A 23761-nucleotide genomic window follows, 5' to 3' on the forward strand; every position below is an offset into this window, starting at 1 on the left:
GATTTCATGTTGTGATAATTGCAAATCTTGATCTCGACTAAATATAATTACGTACGCATGTAGATCTAAGAAATATAACTTACAACTTATATATTAGCGAGTAAATTATATAACCAATATATTGTTTATATTCTATGTTGTTTCATCTTACTTTTAGTTTGAGGTATTTTAACATTTCCTAGAAGATGATAAACAGTGCCGGCCCAACATTCATGAGGGTCCTACGCAAAAATCTAAAAATGTGTCTTTTTCACCTATGACAAAAATTATAGGTTTTCTATAGAGGTCATAACTTGATATTTTTTAAGGCCTTTCACTTATCCTAAAAAGGAAAAAATGTCATTTACATGTAAATAAAAAAGCCCTTATACATATCTTTAAAATAAAAAAGGACTTTTGTTTAAGTGAAAAAAGCTTTTAAAAATTTAAGCCTGAATCCTTGACTTCACTTGTTTCCCCTGTGGGCCGGGTCTGATGATAAATACACTGATCGTATTGGTCAAAACCGCATCAGACTAACAAATTAATAGTCAAATTTATTTTGGTCAAAATTGTGTTTTGAATATGATTTTTTTTCTACTCCTCTTTAAATTTGATATGAAAAGGTCTGAAAATATTTTTACTATATTTACAAAATTAGGGGTGGGCATTTAAACCGAACCTAACCAACTCAAACTGACCCAAACCAAACCCAATCCTACACTCCAACCATTCGGTTATGTTTCTTCTCAACCCAAATAATTCAGTTCGGTTCGGTTTAAAACCAAACCAAACCAATAACTCGATGTGTTTCTTAAATTAATTAATAATATTATTAAAATTATAAATATGTGATCTTACCTATTACCAATCGCATTTGGTTTATATTTTACTTTATTTTAACTTTTCTATATAAAATTAACTAAATAGAAATATCGATTTAATTATATTTAATATTAGGTGTTAATTTTATTTTTCTAGCTTTTCTAATTTATTTGATTAATCAACCTTTATAAAACTAGAATCATTTTTTTTTTTACATTATTTGATTTTTAAACCGAATTAAAACAGAACCAAACTAAAGCAAACATAAATCAACCTGAACACAAACCAAATCAAACTAACTTCGGTTGAGTTTGGTTAGAATTTTACCAAAACCGAATACAACAAACTGAATCAAACCCGAACTTAAACCGAAATGTCTACCTCTATACAAAATACTTAAACCGAAATGTCTACCTCTATACAAAATTTGGGCTGGTATTTTAAATTTGTGTGAAATTGTCAAAAGTACAACTATTCCTTGAAACAAAAAACAACTAATCAAAAAAACCTGAAAGAGGATTTCCTAGATTTGACTTTTAAAAGATTGGAACCGTGATGGGCTTTGCCTTACAGTAACGCTTGGGGGAAATTAAATTAAAATTTGGGCCATTGATCGCACACACGTCATATAGCACACTAGCAGAAACGGTGTGACCGGGGAATTATTAATGTCGCAAAATTATGCTCGAGAGAGAGAACATAGGATAGGAAGCCTAAAACTAAAAGCCTACTTGTTAAACAAATGTATTGTACTTTTCATTACTTGCAATAAGCAGGTTGGTTTGACTGGATTCTGATGACCATATCTAATTATCTATACAATATTTTATTATTTGGTTGTTCTAACTTCTAACCAAAAAGAGTCTTCTAAGTTCTAACCAAAAGAGTTAAGATATATGGTCCAACCATCAGAGTAAAGGATATGGTCCAGCCAAAGCACTAAGAGAAGATCTTGAGAGTGTATAGATTTTTCTTTGGTTGGTAAAACAATTATGTATCAAAAGTCATGAAATTCACATTTGGGTCAAATAAACTACGCTCAAGAGAATTAAATTTGATAAATTCCCTTAACGACCCAAGTGATAAGATAATAAAACAAAAACATCAACTCAGAGAATGTTTTTTGTTTGTTAAAAAGTGTAAAAGTGAGAAAGAGACTTCTCAACAACAATTAAAAAAGGGACTAAATGTAATGATAACAACAAACATGTCAACAACAACAGTCTGAAACCTCAAGCAAAATTTGCTTTGGTACCTGTCAATTGAACATTTCTTCTTCCTCTATTTTATTTTCCTTTCTTTTAAATAACTTTCCCTCTCTGCTGACCAAAACAAAATTAAAAATTAAAATAAATATAATTTATCTTCACACTTTCTCTCTGGTCCTTTTCTTTGCTTCATCTTCAAATCTTCCCTCCTCATCTTGTTCAAAAGAAGAAATTACGAAACTTTCTTCTTCACGATATTTCAAAATCAAGATTTGGTTTAAGGGTCCCAGTTTTTGTTTTTGTTTTTGTTATTTTGTTCTTCTTGCCTGATTCTTTAATTCTTGATTCTCTCATTAATGCTCATGTGCTTTATATGAATACCCTGAAACTTAGAGGCTCCATTGAACAGTTACAACTTGTGATAGTTGGATCCTTTTAAACCGACAGAAGGAAGATCTCATATGGCAAACAAGATAGGTGAGACAGCTTCCAAGATGGATGATTATGAAGTCGTGGAACAGATCGGAAGAGGCGCTTTTGGTTCTGCTTTTCTTGTCATTCACAAGTCAGAGAGACGAAAGTGAGTATTTAAAAGATCTCAATTTTGTAGTTTGTCTACATATGCTGTTATGATCTTGTTTAAGAGATTAAAAAATCTATGGCTTTTTTTTTTTGTGTAGGTATGTGGTGAAGAAGATTCGTTTGGCTAAACAAACAGAGAGATGCAAGCTTGCTGCGATCCAAGAGGTTAATTTATTATCAAGCTTTTCTTATTTGTGATCTTGATTCTTGATTATATCCAACGATGATTCTTGAAAATCATAATATGTTTATATTTTATTTGTTATGTGATGCAGATGAGTTTAATATCAAAGCTTAAGAGTCCTTATATTGTGGAATACAAAGATTCATGGGTTGAAAAGGTGATATCTTCTTCTTTTTCAAAGCTTGTAATTTAAGCGCAAATTTACTTAAAATTCTGATTTGGATTGGTTTATGCAGGATTGTGTATGCATTGTAACTAGTTACTGCGAGGGTGGAGACATGTAAGGCAAAACTATTTACGTATGTCATATCTATGTTTCTCTGGTGATGTTTATTTAATTGACTTTGGTAAATGCAGGACTCAAATGATAAAGAAGTCAAGAGGAGTATTTGCATCCGAAGAAGTTAGTACTCATTAAAGAATCTATTTGGTCTAAAAAAATGATGAATTGATACTGAAACTAACTAAGAATGAGCTTTGTTCTTCTCTGTAGAAACTCTGTAGATGGATGGTGCAGTTATTGTTGGCAATAGATTACCTCCATAACAATCGTGTTCTTCACCGTGACCTTAAGGTTACTCAACTTCGATCTACTACTCTCTATGCTTCTTTTGCTTCTATTGTACAGAGCATCCATTAACACTGCAATTCAAAATTTTCCAGTGCTCCAACATATTCCTCACTAAAGACAACGAGGTTCGATTAGGTGACTTTGGCTTAGCAAAACTTCTTGGCAAAGACGATCTTGCTTCCTCGGTAATGCTCATATTCCATTGGGATTTTATAACTTTTGGCCGAAGTATTTCTGAACCATTGTCTTGTTTTTGTAGATGGTGGGAACACCAAACTACATGTGTCCTGAACTTCTTGCAGATATACCTTATGGCTACAAATCTGATATTTGGTCTTTAGGTTTAATACACATTCCTAACTTTTACTTTCTTTAAAATTTCTTGTTCTTGGTTTCTCATAAAGATTTTGGCTTTACAGGTTGTTGTATGTTTGAAGTAGCTGCACATCAACCGGCCTTCAAGGCTCCTGTAAGAATTTTTTCCCCCCAATTTCGACGTGTTATTAAATCTGTAGTTCCTTTCGAGTTTCTAAAAATGTGATCTCTTGTTTGCAAACAGGACATGGCAGGACTCATCAACAAGATTAACCGCTCTTCGCTTTCTCCTCTCCCGGTCATGTATTCCTCTTCATTGTAAGTATCACATACATTAGTTTTAGTACTGAAAACAAGCTTTTGAGTGTTAATGTTCTAATATTATTTTCAGAAAAAGACTGATTAAATGTATGTTGCGCAAGAACCCTGAACATAGACCAACTGTGAGTTGATGAGTTCCCTTAGTTTCTTCTTCTCTTTGAAAAACTTTACTTCCATGGTTGCTTCTAACTTTCTTACATGGAAAACGTCTGTCTATATAGGCTGCTGAATTGTTAAGACATCCTCACTTACAGCCATATCTTGCACAATGCCAAAATCTGTCTCCAGTTTTCAAACCAGTTGTATCCAAATCAGAACACAACACTTACGAAAACAGAACAGGTCTCCCTCCCAAGATCAAATCATTAAAAACACCCATTAAACAGAATCAAGAATCAGAGGAAAGAGAAAAGATAAACAAGGATACAAGTACTTCTTCAAATGAAAAGGAGAGACCAGCAAAGAGCCAAGAGATGTCATTGATTAGCACATTAACGCTGCTACGAGAGTTCCAGAGGAAAAGTCCTAAAAGCGAGGAGAGGGCAGAAGCACTGGAATCTTTGTTGGAGCTTTGTGCAGGTTTACTTAGGCAAGAGAAGTTTGATGAGCTTGAAGGAGTCTTGAAACCTTTTGGAGATGAAACAGTTTCATCAAGAGAAACCGCGATCTGGCTTACAAAAAGTCTCATGAATGTAAAGAGAAAGCAAAACGATGATGAAACCAATCAACACTAACCACATGCAACTTTCATGTAACCACCACTTTGTGTATTAAAGACATTAATCGAAAAAGCAATGAAAGTTTTTGATCAGATTCATAAAATTTGATAGAAATAGTGTTATTATTATCATACACTCATAAATATTCGTGTAATAAGTTACACAATGAGATAATACATCAAAATGGGTTATTTGTCATAGATTCTAAGGAACAAAATCAGAACAAAAAATGAGTTTTGTTATATATCTCCTTCTCATCGATCAAGGACTCTTGTCTTCCTTTTTACTGCAAGAGAAGAGCCAAGAAGGCGGAGAGTGATGCAGCAACGATGGAGCCAACCACTGGGAAAGCTACGTCGGCACCGGAGGAACCACCTGGTGATGGTGCTGGAGACTCCATTGTAGCCGCGGTGACTGAGCTCACTAACACGGCCGAGATAAATAGGGCCACAAACATGTTGTTGACGTTCTTCATCTCCATGATTTCTTGTTTTTTTTTTGTTTTGTTCCTTTTTTATTGTTGTTTATGTTTTATTTTTTTTTGTTTTTTTTTGTGTTTTTTTTGATGTGATGCCTTGAAGGTGAAGGTTGTGCAGGTATTTATATCTAATAACATATGGAAGGAGAAGGTGAGAGATCTTCAAGGTCTGCCACTAATTAGCAAGACAGGAGTATTCAAAGAATTTTCTAATTTTTGTTGCTAAATTTAGGAATGAAAATGGCAAAAATAAACTAAAGCCATAAATTTCTCGAAATAGTTTGAAATTTGAATTGGTCTCGAATTAAAAAGAAAGAACCTCTATCTCTTACGTTTTGCAAAAACATATTTGGTCCATGGATTTTTTAAGAAAAGAAAGATTAGATTGTGATGAGACAAAAAAAAAAATTCATACAGTGACTAGTTTTTTTTGTGTGGTGATATACTTAAACAAATCAGAGACTAAGAGTGACATTTGCATAAATTGAAAGAGCTAGAAAGGTTGAATGATGTGAATACTGTAAAAAGTAGATGTTAAGAAAGATTATTATTCCTTTAAATTAAAAATGAATACTCATTGTTTACAGATTTCAGTCTTTACAGATACAAACGAGACTACTTTTCACTCCAGAGACTGCTTTATCTCTTTGGGGAGGCAATTATTGCATATGACATCATTAACCTTACAAGCTCATTGTGTCAGGCAAACTCAGCTCCAGAAAGTAAAGACTGCAACAAAACCACATAGACAAACACATCATAATCATAAACTATACTACACATCACTATCACAAATTCCTCGTCAATTATGTCAACAAATGATTACGAAAAAGCATCTTCAAACTATTAGGTTGAACTCTAATCCTATAGGATGCAAGCTCTATTTCAAGATCGCACTTATGTTTTTACAGCAAGTAAACTTATGAATATCAGGTGTCACGTGTCTGAAAATACTAACCTCGCCGACATACATGCCATGCCAAAAAACACAGCCTTCACAGCTTGTTTTTGTCCCGCATAATCAAATGCCAAAGGAAGCATTTCGTGCAACGTTAGGAAAGCCATGATTCCACCAACTGCATCATATAAAGCACATTTTTGCATCGATACGCTTTATATGTCCAATGATTATAATTTTAAAGTATCGATTTGCTGCAGAATTTCTACTTACCTGCTCCCAACAAACCTTCAAGGATTTCTGGACTTAAGCTTCTAGGGAAAAGATAGGCTGCATCATAAGGAAGATGGATCAAACCAGAATTTATGATACTCACTCAAAACTCTTAGGAGAATAGTTACTTGTACAGAAGAAGCAACATGAGCAAAGAGACCGATGCAACTTACCCACGATAATTACACCTAGAGGCTCAGCTAAACCAGAGAGTGTTGCCAACTTGAATGCCTGCCATTTGCTGTTACATGCATAACATCAATTTGGGATGAATAAAACCACAGGGGTATATAATGAACTGCATACATCCTATCCTAATAACAAGCCATGATGTTACCTCTCGGTTGCAAAGTAAATAGGAAGTGCAACTGCAACACCCTGAAAACATCACACCATAGCAGCAAAAGAAGCATGTTAAATCAGAGAAATCAATAATTTAGTTGTTTACCGTCTTTAAGATTAGTTTAGAGCAAAACAGACTGTCAAACAGGAAACACGGCAAGAAAAGTGAGACTTTTTCTTTCTAGGTTTCCTCTAATAAGAAGAAATTGGTAAGTCAGTAATAAGCTTCAATTATTTACAATGGTTACAGAATTTGTACCTCGGGAATGTTGTGTAGAGCGATTGCCAAAGCCAGATTAACACCAACTCGCATGCCCTGTGAAGTAGAGAATACAACAAGCAAAGATAGATATCAATACGTTGATGATGCAAGTCATCAGAGAGTATAGAGATCATTAGTAATGCATGCTCCCTGAAATTTTGTGGTCATCTTGTTCCTCAACCCTCACCTTAATTGATCCGAGAAATACAGCCATCCCTTCTGGGAAATTGTGCAAGCTTATGCCTATAGTTCAAAGAAAAATAAGATGAGAAATACATGAAGAGTTAAAATAAAAACACAGCATCTAAAGCATGAAAATTTATAGAAGTCCAACAAATGTGATACTTCATGATTGAACAATCACACAGATCATTAGGTATGTCACATTCATATTGACTAGCTTGCTAAACATAAGAGCTTAATGTTGCACGTCCACTCTAGGTGTTTGTGCATAGAATGAAGTTCAATTACATTGATGCAATAATTTTGAGGAGTCACTATAGAAACATCTAGCCAACAGATTACATATATTAAACTAGACAAACTCGGATAACAAATGATTTAACAAATTAAAGAGATGGTAGTGAAAGTTAGTATACCAATAGCCGTAATAATTCCACTAAACATAACTTGCTTGCGCTTCTTCTTCATCATGTCCTTACCTCCGTCGTCTCCATTTTTCTGTTATCAACAAATATGCCAAAATTTCATGATACTATAGAACCAGAAAGCCTTTGAAGAACAATTCGTATAAAAAGAAAAACCAGTCTTGCCTTTCTTCGTTTCGAGTCAGTAGAGGGACCAACAGTTGGTTCAGGTATGAATTTGGCAATACACGCAAAGAATATCACACCACCGAAAAACTGCATCACTAGAAAACTATATTACTTTCAGTGTGAAAAAAAAAAGAGAGACAATATTCGAATAAAAAACCACTGAAGTAGCCAGATGGAGAGAAGTACTAACCCAGAGATTAGCTTTTAAGAACCCAATAGAGTTTATAGCATTATGAGCCAAATCCAGGAACGATATGCTTAACATTAGACCTGCTGCAAAACCCTGTAGAAAGGATTTAAAATCATCAGATAAGTAACTCCACCAAATATGGACCCAAGTTAAAAACTTTGTACAAAAGAATGGTCGGTACGGGAACAAAACTCTAGTCACTAGCAACCCTATAAAACTTGACAACAAGAGAATATAGCAGTGATGCAATATGAAAATGAGAATGTAGCAGTTAATGAAACTCCACCAATGGCTCCCTAAAACTACGAGAACCCTGCTTTACCAGAAAACTGAACGCCTCATGTATGAGAGGATAGGGAATAATATATAGGGACTTTTAAGAATGGAAATTAGATGTAGCGTGTCAACTTCACCTGTAGAAGTCCAAGCATCTTCATATTGGGAGTCTCACTAAGAACTACGAAAAGAGCACCTACGAAAGCAACATGAAACTCGATTAAACCAAAGCAACTTGAAATTTTCACATTGAAAAGGATCTACAATTCCTAATGTTCAGTTACGACACCAAAATATAAATCAAATGAAGTAGCAACGTATTGAGAACAAGATTAGCATCGCATTTGGTAGCAGCATCACTGCACATATGTAAAACAACATACCAGAACAAATTTGATCCTACACTAAAACAAAGGCAAACACTAATCCTGATTCTACAAGACCAAAACACTAATCTAAAAACAATCAGCAATTCAGAAGAAGAAATATTCGCAATTCCAGGGAAGTGGGAAATACAAACCTAAAGAAGTACTTAATCCACCAACGAGGGATAAACCAAGCGCAACGAGCATCTGAGAATCCATCGCTGTGTTATCTGAATACGATTTGTGAAAGCTAGCCTTATCGCGTCTCAGTTGTATAAACAAAAAATCCACAACCAAAGGTAAATTTCTAAAGTGGACTTTGAGAAAACGGTTGGTGTGTATATAGCAGACGGGGGAGACGAAGGAGGAGGAGAAGAATATCTAAAACCGAAGGAAGAGATAATAATAGCTTTAATAATCGAATTTTGAAACCCTAATTCATAGCCTTTGCTGCTCTGTGCAAAATTCTTAGCCTAGTGAAGCAAACATGTTAGATGATTATTTATCCCTGACCTGACCTTTGCTTCTCATTTTCTACCTACCAGTCTCTTCTCCATGTTCCCCAATCCCCCTAAATGGTCTGTCTCGACCCGTATTTTTCTCGGGTCGGTTTAACCCGGTGCACCATCTACCCAATTTTAATTTGCAAAACAAATTACAAAACCTTCCTCAACTTTTAGGTGAACTTATGAAAAGGATCGAATTTTTTGTTTAGTAACATTAAGTCCCTTTAAAGTGTTGATAAAGAGGATTTATACCAGAAACTTAGATTAATTAAATAAGACACGTTCTAAAAACTTTAACAAAGACCTCAAAATACAGTAAGCTTAATAATTAATACTTAGCTAATTAATCCCCAAAAAAAAAAGAAGCAATTAAAGAAGAAGATACAAAAGCAAATAGCATGCAATTAATGCACGAGACAACAACAACATGATCATTCTTGCTGCTCGACATCAGAAGCAGCCTCCTCGTCCTCATGATCAATTCCACAACAAGGGACATGACCATTCCCAAAGGCCTTGACATGGTCTTTAAGAGACCTCTTGTGCTTGAAATCTGACCCACATGAGCAATACCATAGCTTCCCGCAGTTCTTCTCGTGTGTCCTCCAATCTCCTTTGACCGCAAAAGACTTCCCACATCTACGACAAGCAAAGGGCCTCACTCCGTGCTTCCTCTTGTAATGTGTCTGAAGCGTACGGAAATCCTTGAGCGGCCTTGCCCTTGGGTGGTCTATGTTGTTTTTGCACCCCGGTGCACAGCAGTAGCAAGGCAGCTTCAGCATCGCCGTTGGTTGTGTCCCTCTTAGCGACTCCGGTCCTTTTCTGTATTGTGAGCCATGTCCCCACATGTGCATCTAATAAACATTTTCATCATAATATTAGTACATATGTTTGTTTGCGTTTAATCATTTATATTTGATTTTATGATCAAAAGGACATTTCAGGTTAGCATCCAAACTAATCTTGAAACAGGCTGTTGTCAGACGGTAATAATTAAATTCTTCTTTTTTTCTTTTCAAAACTAATGATCTTTATAATAAAAATAAAGGAAATGTCCCAGGCGTTGTAAGAAAAGAAAGATCTAAAACTGTGTGATTAGGGTCACTAGGAATAAAAATATCATATCTAATTATCTATGATATAGCTAGTGTGAAGATTTAAAGAGGTATAGAACAATCTGCAAGACATTTATCATCCTCTCTTTCTTTTACTTTTTAGGGTAATGAGTGTTGGGTAGTAGAACTGCGCAAAAATCAAGAGAGGCAATACAAATGGTAGAGAAAGACTGATCATATATATTTTAGGGTTTGAAAGAGTCAGTATGATAAAAAGACTGTTGGCTAAAGAAGATCTTCTTGATTTTAAAACCTATTGATTGATTTTAGTTGATCTTTTCATAGCCATCAATCCATCGTACAGCTGATGACTTGTACCATCAAATAAAAAGTTCTTCTCAAGTTCTAATAGTAATAATTATTTTGAAAAAGTCGTAGTCTGTACTAAAGATTTTCTCATGATGAAGATTTTATATAAAAAGAAACACACCGATAATTTTTATTTAGAAGAAAAATAAGAAAAGTGTATGAATTAAGATCCATTTTCAAGAACAAGAAAAAAAGTCAAAAAGTTGAAAATCATTCTAGGGCAAGTAGCTAGCAACTAAATAAAGTTAGGTTTATTAGATGAATTAATATATCCTTACTTGCATGTTGTTGTATCTGTTGAAGGTCTTGAAGCATAGAGGACAAGTGAACTGTGTAGGACCCATCAGAATCTGAGAAGGAGTAGGGATCCAAAAGTGATGAAGATGATTACCCCTTTGTAAGCCACCATGACCATCATCATGATCAGAAGCAAGAGTAAATTCTACTCCTTGATCTTGATGATGCTCTTGGTCGTCGGTGGAATCAAGGACCACATCGCTGCTGCTGCTTCCACCATCACCGAGGTTTGGTAACCCTAAATGAAGATCGACGGTTACATCATGATGATGGGTTTCTTGGCGTTGATCAAGATCATGATCAAGAAAGTTTGAATTAGAAGAGGTTTCTGCCGTCTCCATGAAATAGTACTCACGCTGGTGATCAACAATAGGTTCTTGATGCTTATGGATGGGGCTTAAGCTAAGGAGAGGGAGAGCTTCTCTAAGTGGAGGAGAGTCAGGTGAAGTAGGGTTATGATGATTTGTGTTGATGTTTGGGTTTGTGGTATGGTGAGGGTAGTAGAAGTTGCCATGAGAGTTGTAGATGCGTGAGAGAGAAGTGGAATAGTTAAAGCTATAGTCATAGTAGTCGACGTATCCATTGTTGAAAATGCAAGCTGGATCAGACATTAAAGACAGAGAGAGGGAGAAGGCAAAATATCTCTAGATGATGGGGTTTATGTTAAAGAAACCAGTGAAAGCTAGATATGCATGTATATGTGGATGTCTGTATGAGTGGGTATATACAGGCATGTGTATTATATAGATGAGTGTTGTGATGTGACAAAGCGGTGGAAAATAGCATATGATAATTGATAGAAAAGGGTACGGAGAAGATAGTAGGTAGAAAAGAAACAAGGAGAACGTTTGAAGAAGGGAAAAGAAAACTTACTATCTTGGGACTCGAAGTGCACGCACGTATTTATTAAAATAAAGTCAATTATTAAATCTTTATGAAACAAAATAACCATATAAGCAAGGGAGAGTATTACTATTGTCACAAACTATATAAGATCGGGGCTAAAACCCGGAAATATGGTGTACCACAATATACTCTGAAGGGAGTGTGCCTTAAAGTTCGGGGTATAGATTTTGCTGTTGGTAAATAATACATGTTTTGCTCCATGACTCCATAGCTTAAAGGGATAGCCAAAGGCCAAAAACCTCTGGGTAGTCCAAAAAAAGGGGGGGAGAAACCATCTAAATATATTAGAATGATTACTAGATTTAATCGGTTGTCCAAAAAAAAAAAATATTTAAACATCATATGAAATTAACCTATATACATATTTATAAAAATTTGATTAAAATAGATATAGGCATGCGTCTTTTAAATCTACTGATTAAGATCACTAATCAAATCAAATTTATACGAATCATCTTTAGGTTCAATGTTGTATAAATAGTTCATATGTCTTGTAACTCTTGTTGTTGGTTTGATTAGTTTGAGTTTTGATACCAATCCCTACCGATAACAGCTTTTTAACTGAGCAATGAAACAGTACAATAGACAAAACATAGTATGGAAAGGATAAAAAAAATGGACAAGATCGACAATCAAGGATAAAAGTTTGTCTCCTTTAATGTCTAAAATTGAAATATAAAATGTATGTAGAGAAAGATAGAGAGAGATGAAGCATAGAATCCAGATGATAAACATTTTGGTTTTGTGGGGAGTTTGATCGCGTTGGAAAAAGAGATGGTCGTGATCCAGGACAGCACTTGCGTTGGTGGCCTCATCTCTATGTCGGCTCGGCTTCAGAAACATATTACTTGGAAACCCCAAATCTTTATTTAATTAATTAACATAACGTATACTAGTTAGTAATGAATATCGTCGACTATTTTTTAAAAAAAGTTAATAAATAAATTTATACAAAGAAAAAGGTAAAAGCTGACGAAGTTATATGTTCCGATGTTGGTGGATGTTTAAACCCTTAATTTTAATGTTCAGGTAATTTTAGAAGCTAGCTTACTTCATGCATCCATAGTCTAGCATCAAAAACCCTATTTTCTCATTATGGCCTAATTTAAGAAGCTAGTTCATAATGAGAAGATCCAACTTCTCATTATTATAATTTTTCAACGATCCAAAAAACTATGTATGTGTAGTTTTCAAAATTATGGCATTCCTTTGTTTTAAACACTAGTTTTTGGATGTAAAATACTAGGGAATGTGGCCTTTTTTAATTTAAAAATTTGATGATATTTTGAAAATAATACTCTAAAGTCTAAACCTAGTATTTTATATTTAAAATATGCCTTTATATATATATATATATATAAATATTGAGCTATTTAACTTTATTCACTAATTAAATAAGCTATCTTGTTGCAAATTCCCCTATCTTTTTAATTATATATGTTAATTATGAATTAAATTAGATGTTAATTATATACCTTGAGTAGTAAGAATACCGGAAACTACAAGTCTATAACCACTGATAAGATGGCCTAATTTGTTGAGGTCTATAGGCTCTATACAGTCCTTTGCGGGTATATCATATGCACATCAGCACACGTGAATGGCCAATGTTCTAAAAAATGGTGAAAATATTAGTATATTTAGTCATAGAGTTTACTAGTTTAGTGTGTCTACAGGCTATTTTAGTACTATAAGATATTTCTATGTAATAAAATTACGTTAACCTAGCTAGTGGCTTTGTTTTATTGGTCGAAACCATGATCGGGTGCATATACTGGTTTATGATCTTCTTTAATATATGGGCGGCGGATTCTAAAATTTATTTTTGGATTTGATCAAGAAGATTTGGTTATATAGAAATATAGTTCTACGACCAAGCAAGTAACTTTTTTCTTTACTATTAGAAATGATTTTCTTTTGTTCCTGTTAAAGGATATTCTTGATTAAATTGTTGTTTCTTATGACATATTGGTAGTTTCTCATGCATAGAAAATTAGAAACTGATCTTAACAATATCAAAATGTTGTCGTAGTAAGATGCGACATTGTAAGACGAATGGGGTCAAAATTAGTGGGTTTGAAAAGAAATTGCATTGGTCGCAATGTATGAACTCGGAAAGATTGGGCCAGTAAGTCAAAATAATGTATAGAACATGTTGATTTGCTATTTATTGGTTCGAATCAGATTAGAATAAAATAAATCAGTACATGTTCCCGAGCAAGCACGAGTGTGTGTGTGTGGATTTTTGTATTTGTATATGAACCTTTTTGTGTAGGCTGCATATATAAGTGCGTTCTTTAATCTCTCTACTACTGTGTCTTATATGTATACTTTGTTCTCTCTTCTCAGACATTGTTATCTATATGCGAACCTCGTGTTAATTTCACTTGTTAATTAAAATGTTATTATATTTTACAATGTAAAAGTCTTTGGATGTGTGTGTGTATACAAAGTGCATGTCTGTAACTCTGTATGTGTATAGTATATATGTGCTTCTAAACTATTCGCTTTTGGGATTGGCCATGATGTAATTTTTATATTCAAAATCTTGTTTTATAAAAATTTTATACTTAACTGAATGAATTAGTCTGCACGGTTACAATTATTTAACATTTTTCCCAAAAAAATATTGATCGACATATCCTTTAGATGTATACGTCGGTGAATACATTCTCTTATATGTTCAATTTTTTTTTTATTTTTTAATATTTTTTCTTCCTCATTTGTGAATCACGAATACATTCTTTGATGGTTTCACATTTGTACGGTACGTGATAGCCATATTTATAATTAAATAAAAATTAATTATTGTTTTACTAAAATAATTTGTTTTCACTACTCTGCCATGTTGAAAGTTATTTTTCCCTATCAGAGTGTTTCTATAACTAACATTTTATAATTAAAATTAATAAATTATACTCCCTCAGTCCCTCCAACAAAAGAAAAAACTGAAAATAAAAAACTAACGTTCTAGCCATCTACTACCTTAACTATATTATAAAAATTGTAACTCGCAGGGTTAATTTAAGGTGTAAAAGGTCATTCTCTTTCATAAATGGCATGGCATAAAACATGAATTTTCACATTTTATAAGTTTACCGCCAGTAAATTAGTTGAGTAATTTAGGAACAAATATAAAAGCAAAAAAAAAAAAAAAAATTACGTCGCCTGAGAGATTCGAACTCTCGCGGGGAAACCCCATGTACTTAGCAGGCACACGCCTTAACCACTCGGCCAAAGCGACTGTTTTATTTTACGTTCTCAACTTAAATTTATATTGTAAATTAATCCTTAGAAACAACAAAATTCGCACGAAGGCTGATCCAACTAGATTATCTTGAATGTAATAAGAAGCCCAAGCCTTTATAAGCCCAATACCCTTTATTTTCCTTCTCTCTTTTTTTTTTTTTTTTTTTTTCCTTCTAATTGTAACGCTTTTTTTTTTTCTTTAATCAAGAAAGATTTGGAAGGGCACGATTTCGAATTCGAAGGCTCAGAGAAGAAGAAGAAGAAGAAGAAGAAGCTCCTCGAAAATTCCAATCGAATTGATCATCCAAAAACAGGCGACACAGTGTAGGGAGAGATAATGTTCTACAGAGGGTAAGCCCTATAATTATCTCTGATTTGTTCGCCAATGATTTTTGATTTCATTAGTTCCCCCCGCAATTAGGGTTTATTTGTATTCGTTTGTGTATGGTTTCAAATTCAATCCTGAATCACTTCGGTTTCATCTTCTGGTAATGTTACTTGTTTTGTTCTTTCGGAAATTTATTTGACCTGTGATCTCTCTCTGAATAGTATAGTGTAAAAAGTCTTGCTTTAGTTTTGATATAAGAAGTTGTTTGTTCAAGAAAGTTTTGAACTTTAGTTGTGGTGAATTGTAGATATGGAGATGGTCCTGATGGGCGTGAGATGGGACCTAAGCGTCAAAGAATGATTGATCAAGGTCCTCCTGGACCATTCTATGGACCTCATCCTGGTTCTGGCTTTATGTATAACCCTTATGGTTTTGTTCCTCCTCCTCCACCTCCTCCTTTTCCTGTGGTTCGACTCCGTGGTTTACCCTTTGACTGCGCTGAGCTTGATGTTGTAGAGTTTTTTCACGGTTTAGATGTGGTTGATGTCTTGTTTATTCACAAGAACAATAAGCTCACTGGTGAAGCCTTTTGCGTTCTTGGTTATCCCCTCCAGATTGATTTCGCTCTTCATAAGAACAGGCAGAACATGGGGAGGAGATATGTCGAAGTTTTTAGGAGTACTAAACAAGAGTACTATAAGGCTATTGCTAATGAGGTTGCTGAATCACGTGTCCATGGTATGGCTAGTGGGGGTGGCGGTGGTGGCGGCAATGGCGGTGGGGGTGGAGGTGGAAATGGCGGTGGAGGCGGGGTAAGTGGTGCAAGTCCACCTCGCAGCAGACATGTGCAGAGGGCTAGGTCGAGTGATGATGGGAAAGAGAATTTTGAGCATACGGGTATCTTGAGGTTGAGAGGATTACCGTTCTCAGCGGGAAAGGAAGACATACTTGACTTCTTCAAAGACTTTGATCTGTCTGAAGACTCTGTTCATGTTACTGTTAATGGTGAAGGGAGACCAACTGGGGAAGCGTTTGTGGAGTTTAGGAATGCGGAAGAGTCTCGAGCTGCAATGGTTAAGGATAGGAAGACGCTTGGGAGCCGTTACATAGAATTGTTTCCTTCATCGATTGAGGAGTTAGAGGAGGCACTATCAAGAGGAAGGTGATACAACATCTCTCTCATGGTACTTTCCATCATACCTCTTCTAAATGGTTATCCTAAGATCTCAATTCCGATTGCATTGGTGGTTCCGGTTTTGATGTACTATCTGGTCAAGAATACTAGCGGGGTTTTGTCCATTTTTTAGATTATGTTGTGCTGTATTATTTGTCAAGATTTTTCATGCACCTGCTATCAATAGAAGTAAGTTTTGAATCAAATGGGTGCTTAATGATCTTTTGATCCACTCGTGTTGTTTATTGTAAGAACCCTTGTTGGATTGTAACATTATAAGGCTTTACTAAAGTTGTTGAAAGAGAAATCTTGATTGATACTCTTGTCTCAGGGACATGTTGATATACCGTCACCGTCTCAAGGTCGTCAGACACCTTGAAAAGATGAATCGTTTTGGAATCTTTGTAGTAATTTCTAAACAGACTAGTAAAAGCAATTTGTCTTCATTGATAATTAACTTTCGTGACAAAACAAAAACAGTATGGAGCATTACTCTGTATATATGTTCTTTCTTACTGTTAGTTTTGTTTTTGGTTTTGTGGGAGGGTATGAATCGATTCTCTTAACAATGCTTCAGACATTATTTTATATGTAGGGACAAAACCATTGGACATATATGTATCAATAGACAGTATAATACAAATGGTAGAATAGTTGTTATTTGTTAGGTATTGTTTCTTGCCCTTTTTTCACTTCGCCTATCACATCTAAAACTGACCAGGTAATAATATCAGAAAAATGAACGGCTAGATCAAACTACTTGTTAGCACGATTCTGGAAATATCATTATGCAAGCAGAAGAAACTTTGGGTTTTTCCAATTTTAAACTGCATCTCATGTCTTTATCATTCTGCCATCTTTGTACACATCTGAGAGGGAGTCTGATTTTTTTAGTTGATTAGTTTAAGAAGTTGAACAATAATAACATAGGAAGTAATTGTAAATAGTCTACTGTGAGTGAATACGATTAGAATGATTTTTACATTGCAAACTTTATCCAAATCCCTACTACATCGAAACTTATATTCTCGAACCAAAAATTACGATCACAGATTATGTATTCATGTTACGTTTACATTTCAGGCATATACAATCCCAAAATATATTTCAGAAATAATGCAGCAAGCTTAAGGTCATTATAGTTCATATTACTAAGCTTAATATCCAAAAGAGAACCACTCTAAGTCCAATGAAGATGATAACAGAAACACCCATTTGAACCTTTTGCCAATTAGTAATGGGTGACACAACGGATTGAAGCTCACTTACATAGTTGTAGCCTTTTGTCTTTGGACGTTGGAGATCGAAAGATGGACTTTGGAGATATATATCATCACCAACTTTAGAGACTATAAAAATACAAATTATTAGAAAAGTATTTAAAGATGGTTCTCTCAAGTATGCTTTGTGACGGGATATCCATTAGAAATTCACGGTTCATGACCTACTTTCGCGTTATCACACCATATATTAGTGTGATTGTACCAAACGTTGCACCCTGGTGGACGCTTAACATTGAAGGGGAATCTTTTTTTTTTTTTTAATTGAAAATGTTTAAGAGTTGAACAATACCAAAAGTCATTGTAAATACTTAATAGCGGCCACGAATTTGAAATAATTGAAATAATAATATATTTTCAAATAGCTGCGAAAAGCTAATCATTGGTTAAATTTTGAAAAGTCTACAAACAAAAAAGAACTCTAATCATTTTTGATGTGTGAATATGCTATAATGGAAGAGTTATAGGTAATGTGGGTGGCCGAAGGACGAAGGTGAGTTATACAATTTCTCCAAGCACCGATGGTAATGAAAGCTTAAACTGAAACAAAAAGAGTTATGACATGTAGTCTTGTTGTTTAATAATCTCCCAATATTCTATGCCCTCTCTAAAAGAGTTTCGATAGCTATTTTGTGTAACACATTTAATTAGTTTGATATGAAACTTTTATATGAATATTCTAATTGCTAAGAACTTTTTGTAATTCGTTTATCAAGTGTGAAACCAAAGACTTATCGGAATGCCACTTGCATTGTGAATCCTATGTTTAGGATCCCATGACAATAACCAATCGCGCATCAATATGTTCGTACTTTTTTTTTTTGTGTTTATAAAAAAAGGGTTCTAAAGTTTTTTTTTTTTTTTTTTTTTTTTTTTTTTTTTTTTTAAAAAAGATTATCCATACGAGCTCAAAGTAAAGATAAGATAACCAACGAGAGTTAACTTGAACAAAACTAAATAACATCTGACAAAAAAAGACAGAAGGGCAAAGACAAATTGTATTCAGTACCGAGTAGAAACCAAAAAGCAGAAACATGGAATAGAGTATACTTCTAAACCAAACTGGGTTTTTAGTCTTCCTCCTCTCCCTCGTTCTCAGCAATGTTGAAGTACCTCAACTCATAGAGATTACGGTCCTTGTTCGCTGCAATCACTCTGAGCCAATCTCTCACATTGTGCTTCTTCAAGTACTTCTTTGTCAAGTACTTCAAATACCTCTTGGAGAATTGGCCATCAGAAGTGACAGTGATCTTGCTCTTCTCACGGGTGATAGTGACTGAATCACCAAGAGCACCAGCTTTGCCACCGACCTTGATCCTCTCCTGAAGGAACTTCTCAAGGGAAGCAATCTCCATGATCTTGTCATCCACAGGCTTGGAACAATCAATGGAGAAGGAAACTCCCTTCTTCTTTCCCTTGGCAACAGCTGCACTTCCACGACTCATTTTTCCCAACCCTTCTCTTGAAACAAACCCTAGAAGGTGAAACTCTCTGAAGAGACGAGCGGCGTCTAAAGTTTTTAATTCATCTTTTTAAAAATTCAAGATTTCAAAGAACGAAAAAAAGTATTGCATAAATGATACTTATAGTAAAATTCGTACAACAACCTCAACTAAAATCAGAAAATAGTTAGTTGGCGGGCGTACATAGAACCGTATAAGTAGTTTATCCTTTGTATTACATTGAATTTGCATGTCAGCCCACGTGATTTTCCTCTTACATCAAAGTTTGTGTTAACTTTTTTTATCTTATTATTTTTCTTCTATTTTCCCTCTATTCCATTTTTATATTTTTATATAAACTGTATTCCTTTTCTTATGCAGTGTAATGTAATGTAATACTCCATGTTTTGTTTTTTAGTCTTCAAATATTTTTTAAAAATAGATGTTCTTGATTTGGTTTAGCGTAAGATAGAAAATAAGGTTATGAAAGTTTTATGTGACCAGTAGTAATTTGCCGTTTTAGTCTCAAAACTATTTGGACGGCAGAGAGTGAGAGAAAACGAGTTAATAGTAACCTCATCTACTCAAAAAGTGAAAACAATTAATAAAGAGAAATGGGCAAAGAAGGTCAATTTTCTCGGTTTGTCGTTGTCGGGTCATATGTGCATCCAAATCCAAATAATATTTAACCAATTTGGGGGCCTTCACTCAGTGTGAGAAGACTCTCTCTCTCGTCCGACACCAATTATAAATGTATTAAATTGGAACCTTTTTACTAGTTATTTCCAAAAGTTACAGTCACCATGTGAATTGTGAAAGGGCTCAAGTATGTGCACCAGCCAGCACCACCACTGTTAATCTGAAGTTATGACATCATGTATGTTACCATATACAGAGATATCCTTGTTTTATCTGTGCACCGGCACTACTGTTAACTTGACCTTTTGACGTCATGTATGTTACCTTACAAAAAATATCCATGTTTTATTGTTCTAGTGGTATTATTAGGATCCTATATCTGAAATTAATCCTAAAAAAATAATTATACTATGTAAATGATATGGATAAATATATTTATCGCGTCAATTAATTTTGTATTAAAAACTCATAGTTTTCATTATATCATTGGCACATCTTTCTTTGATATTACCACTTGGGCAACCTCTTGTTAATGCTCATAGTCTTTAAAATTGCAAATAAAACTATATTTAGTACCCATTATTATGTGGTCAGACTTACATAGTTATTACACGCATTTATCTTGATCCTTAAAGAGAATACTCTTTTCACCTTTTTAAAGATCAATCTATCACTTTTTTTCTTTTCCTTTTTCTGTTCGACTCAGTGAAAAACTTTTGATAGTCAAAATTTAGAAACTTTAAAGTGACACTCCCACTAAGTTTTTGACTCGTATTTTCATACTATATATGCTACGTAGGCAAGTAAGCAACGACTCTCGTCTCCTCTTCTCTCTCTCCATGTCTCTCACCTAACCTTGCAAAGAAAAAGAAAATAATAACCATCTTACTATCTCTTTTCCCTTTTGAGAAAACCCCTCTTGATTAAGGTCTAAAGATGGCATCAAAAAAAGCAAGAAAACCAAATCGAGCTGATAAGGTACTCACGAGAAGCCATTTCAAGAAACAACTTCAACAACACAACAACACAAGTACAACTCTTGATCAAACATCTGCATCTAGTGTTGTGTCTACGTGTTCTTCCTCAACGACTTCGTTTTCTCCTCCCTCTCCCTCCCCGGCGGTGCTAGCTTCTTCACCAGGCGGCGGCGGCGGTTGTTGTACTCCCAAAGCTCAGAAGTGTAGGATACCAGAGATGCTGACGTGTCCACCGGCGCCTAAGAAGCAAAGGGTCACACAGAATAGCGTGTTACGAAGGAGGCAGATCGTTTTCTTTGCTCCTCCGGAGATAGAGCTCTTCTTCGTCAACGCACACGATCGATGAACAACTTTTTAAGTTATTAATTAGCTTTTTCTTTTTTTTTTTGTTGGTTAGGATTTGATAGAGAAAGTAGTATAAGAAGCTGATCAAAAATTCATCTCTTTGATTTTGTTAATACAATAACGAAGAGTATTTTATAATATTTCGTGTGATGTTTTTTGTTATTTTCATTTTGGTAAATTCATGAGATGTTTTTTTCCTATTTTGTTTTTTTTTTTTATCATTATTTTGGCGCTTGTTTTTTTGGGATGATTTGAATTAAGTCGGTTTGAGTTTTTGTGGTAGGGTATATCAGAAATCAACTATGATTTAAACTATAATTGATACCATTACCACCCCTTTAATTATTTAATACTTTTCTTGCTTCACTTTTTTCTAAGTGCTATGTGTTAGGTTCCTCTACTGACTTTAATTTCTGGCCTATTATTATTAGCTTTGTCAGTTATTGTAATTTTGATGTGGATTGAGTTTTTCTTTTGGTTTCACCTAATGTGTTCGTTCATTATTTGCTTTGATCGATCGTTTGTACATGATCCTAGTTCACTTGACCGTAAAAGTTCGGTTAAGTGAAGTACTACTTCTTAGTTAGTCGTTTTTAATCAGGAAGTTCTTGATCTTAGACATATATATATATATATATATATATATATGCAGATATTTATACAAAATTATATATTTGATTGAGAAACAATCACTTTCTACATGGACCTTCGCACTGAGTTTAGGTCCAATAACATTAACACCGCATAGAAAGGAGCATAAATTAATTTTACCAAGTCAATCTTCAGCAACTATATAATATAAAAGTAAATTTTTATATGCATATGTGTGCACACACTTCTAATTCTAAATAAACTATTACCTTCTCTCTGTCAATTAAAAAAGTATATAGTTTATGAGATGCACATTTTTTTTAATTGTGTAAGTAATATATAATTAATGGGGGATGATATCACTAATCAAATCCCACCATCAATCGTTTTCTAAAATCTAATTCCAAATATATAATATTTCAAAGTTTAGTGTCCATAGAAACTGTTATTCAATGCATCTTTTTGTTCCACTTCTTTTAACTTCAAACATGTAAACTTAATGTTCACTAATTAGAAAATATAAGATATGTTATAATATTAGTGAAAGCAAAGAGAGGAGAAATATGTGAAGAGTTAGTGGGGATGGCCACAGTGTCGAGGCCAGAGAGGATAACATCCGCCAAGGGAATCCAATGAAGCGACTCGTGCGGCTTTTCTCATTATTTTCTTTCTCTCTTTTTTTCTTTTCATCTATAGTTTTTTTCATAAAAAAAGTTAAAAACACATCTTTATCACATCATCGATAATACAGAAATGATCATTCTTTTTAGAAAAACAGAAAAAATTATTCTCGACCATTTTACGTCTTACTTGGAATACAAATCCATATGCAAGGGTTAAAGTAATCAAATTCAAAAGTGACCTTGAATTAGTTCTAATTAAATTAGAAATGTGCAGAACGAAACTCCATAAAGTAAACAAGGAATTTCTAAGCCAATAGGTCCAAAAATCTATCTTTTTTTTTTTTTTTTGTAAAGCTAATTGATTCCTTAGAAACGACTCAGAGGATAAGAGAAAAACGGAGAAGAAAGATTTGACACAAAGAACAAAAAAAACAACATATCATGATGACTGTATTTTTAATTTTTAATTGATAAAGTACAATAACTCCATTTTACAAAAAGTTATTAATCACATATTCTTTTAAATAAAATATTTTTCTTTATTTTATTCATAAGCAATTCTAATTCTCATATATACCAGTAAAATAAGTTTTTTCCAAAAATACAAAAAATTAAAACTACATTTTAACCTTTCAAAAATAAACCATAAAAACCAAACTCTAAACCGTATATCCAAGATACTAAACAACAACCTATATTTGTTTTTTAAGTTATAAACCTTTAAAAAGATTTGTAGTGATATCTTTGGAAAAAACCTAATGATGGTACTTTTGAAACAAATACCTAATAAGTTATTTTAGTGGTATTTTTTAGGTATTTTCTTTAAAATTTTTTTGTATATATGTTTCTAATTTATAAAGAATTTTGAACACTTCAACAAAATCATCAAAAGTGAATAACGAAAGATTTTTAAAGATTACTAAAAAGTAGTATAGAGTTTTGTTGATTAGTTTTCTAAAATCTTGTAAAATGCTCTAAATAATCTCTGTAATTTTGTGATATTTTTATGATTTTATTTTGTAAAGAAAATATATAAAATCATGAACCAATAACATAATAATTACATTCATTAACAATCTTAAATTTTTTTGTTTTAATTAAATAATATAAAACTTTTAATGACTTTATAAAAGTCTGAATCTAATAACCAAAATTGTTAAGATTTTAAATGACTTTTTATAAATCACAAACTAATAACATTAAACTTTAACAAAATCTTTATCTAATAACAACAGAATCTTCATAACATTTAAAATATTTAAAGCTCTATTTAAATCTCAAACCAATAACTGCCACTAATTTTTTTTTTTTTATATCTGATTACTCAATCAACACAAAGTTATAGATGTTAAACAAGAATGATAAAATGTTAAGATGTTGGGCCTGCACAATATAAGGCCTTATTCCCGTAATAAG

The 23761-nt window shown here is 33.7% G+C and overlaps 5 protein-coding genes and 2 non-coding genes across 8 annotated transcripts; 3 read left to right on the plus strand and 4 right to left on the minus strand.

Annotated features, from left to right (window-relative positions):
* Positions 1-2016: 2016 nt before the first annotated feature.
* LOC104746501 (serine/threonine-protein kinase Nek6-like) lies at positions 2017-4807 on the plus strand. Its single transcript, XM_010467995.3, has 12 exons — positions 2017-2592; positions 2693-2759; positions 2870-2935; positions 3015-3058; positions 3136-3181; positions 3272-3352; positions 3442-3534; positions 3609-3690; positions 3769-3818; positions 3909-3982; positions 4056-4107; positions 4207-4807. The coding sequence occupies exons 1-12, from the start codon at positions 2474-2476 to the stop codon at positions 4717-4719; spliced, it is 1287 nt and encodes a 428-aa protein (XP_010466297.2). The 5' UTR covers positions 2017-2473; the 3' UTR covers positions 4720-4807.
* Positions 4808-5716: 909 nt separating this feature from the next.
* LOC104746502 (zinc transporter ZTP29) lies at positions 5717-9172 on the minus strand. Of its 2 annotated transcripts, none has more exons than XM_010467996.3 (12): positions 8720-9172; positions 8337-8395; positions 7924-8016; positions 7731-7820; positions 7557-7638; positions 7145-7200; positions 6955-7011; positions 6691-6731; positions 6527-6594; positions 6354-6410; positions 6141-6258; positions 5717-5911 (listed from the first exon to the last, which is right to left on the minus strand). In XM_010467996.3, the coding sequence occupies exons 1-12, from the start codon at positions 8781-8783 to the stop codon at positions 5866-5868; spliced, it is 831 nt and encodes a 276-aa protein (XP_010466298.1). In that variant the 5' UTR covers positions 8784-9172; the 3' UTR covers positions 5717-5865. The 2 variants fall into 2 exon arrangements, with proteins under 2 accessions (XP_010466298.1, XP_087344236.1); XM_087488110.1 differs by having other exon boundaries at positions 7731-7828.
* A 262-nt stretch (positions 9173-9434) lies between these two features.
* Positions 9435-11448, minus strand: LOC104746503 (zinc finger protein WIP4). Its single transcript, XM_019237410.2, has 2 exons — positions 10773-11448; positions 9435-9924 (listed from the first exon to the last, which is right to left on the minus strand). The coding sequence occupies exons 1-2, from the start codon at positions 11400-11402 to the stop codon at positions 9502-9504; spliced, it is 1053 nt and encodes a 350-aa protein (XP_019092955.2). The 5' UTR covers positions 11403-11448; the 3' UTR covers positions 9435-9501.
* A 3411-nt stretch (positions 11449-14859) lies between these two features.
* Positions 14860-14941, minus strand: TRNAS-GCU (transfer RNA serine (anticodon GCU)). The gene has a single exon. It is a non-coding gene; the product is annotated as a tRNA-Ser (tRNA).
* A 152-nt stretch (positions 14942-15093) lies between these two features.
* LOC104748379 (uncharacterized) lies at positions 15094-16765 on the plus strand. The gene is made up of 2 exons (XM_087488111.1): positions 15094-15297; positions 15582-16765. Exons 1-2 carry the CDS (start codon positions 15284-15286, stop codon positions 16438-16440), a joined length of 873 nt encoding a protein of 290 aa, XP_087344237.1. The 5' UTR covers positions 15094-15283; the 3' UTR covers positions 16441-16765.
* Positions 16766-18629: 1864 nt separating this feature from the next.
* On the minus strand, positions 18630-19579 carry LOC147926496 (large ribosomal subunit protein eL22z). The gene has a single exon (XM_087488112.1). It carries the CDS (start codon positions 19171-19173, stop codon positions 18799-18801), a length of 375 nt encoding a protein of 124 aa, XP_087344238.1. The 5' UTR covers positions 19174-19579; the 3' UTR covers positions 18630-18798.
* A 1030-nt stretch (positions 19580-20609) lies between these two features.
* Positions 20610-21404, plus strand: LOC104746505 (cyclin-dependent protein kinase inhibitor SMR13). Its single transcript, XR_015581611.1, has one exon. It is a non-coding gene; the product is annotated as a cyclin-dependent protein kinase inhibitor SMR13 (transcript).
* Positions 21405-23761: the final 2357 nt, after the last annotated feature.

The sequence above is a fragment of the Camelina sativa genome, chromosome 15 (assembly GCF_030686135.1).
Source record: "Camelina sativa cultivar CO46 ecotype springtype chromosome 15, ASM3068613v1".
Lineage (NCBI taxonomy): Eukaryota > Viridiplantae > Streptophyta > Magnoliopsida > Brassicales > Brassicaceae > Camelina > Camelina sativa.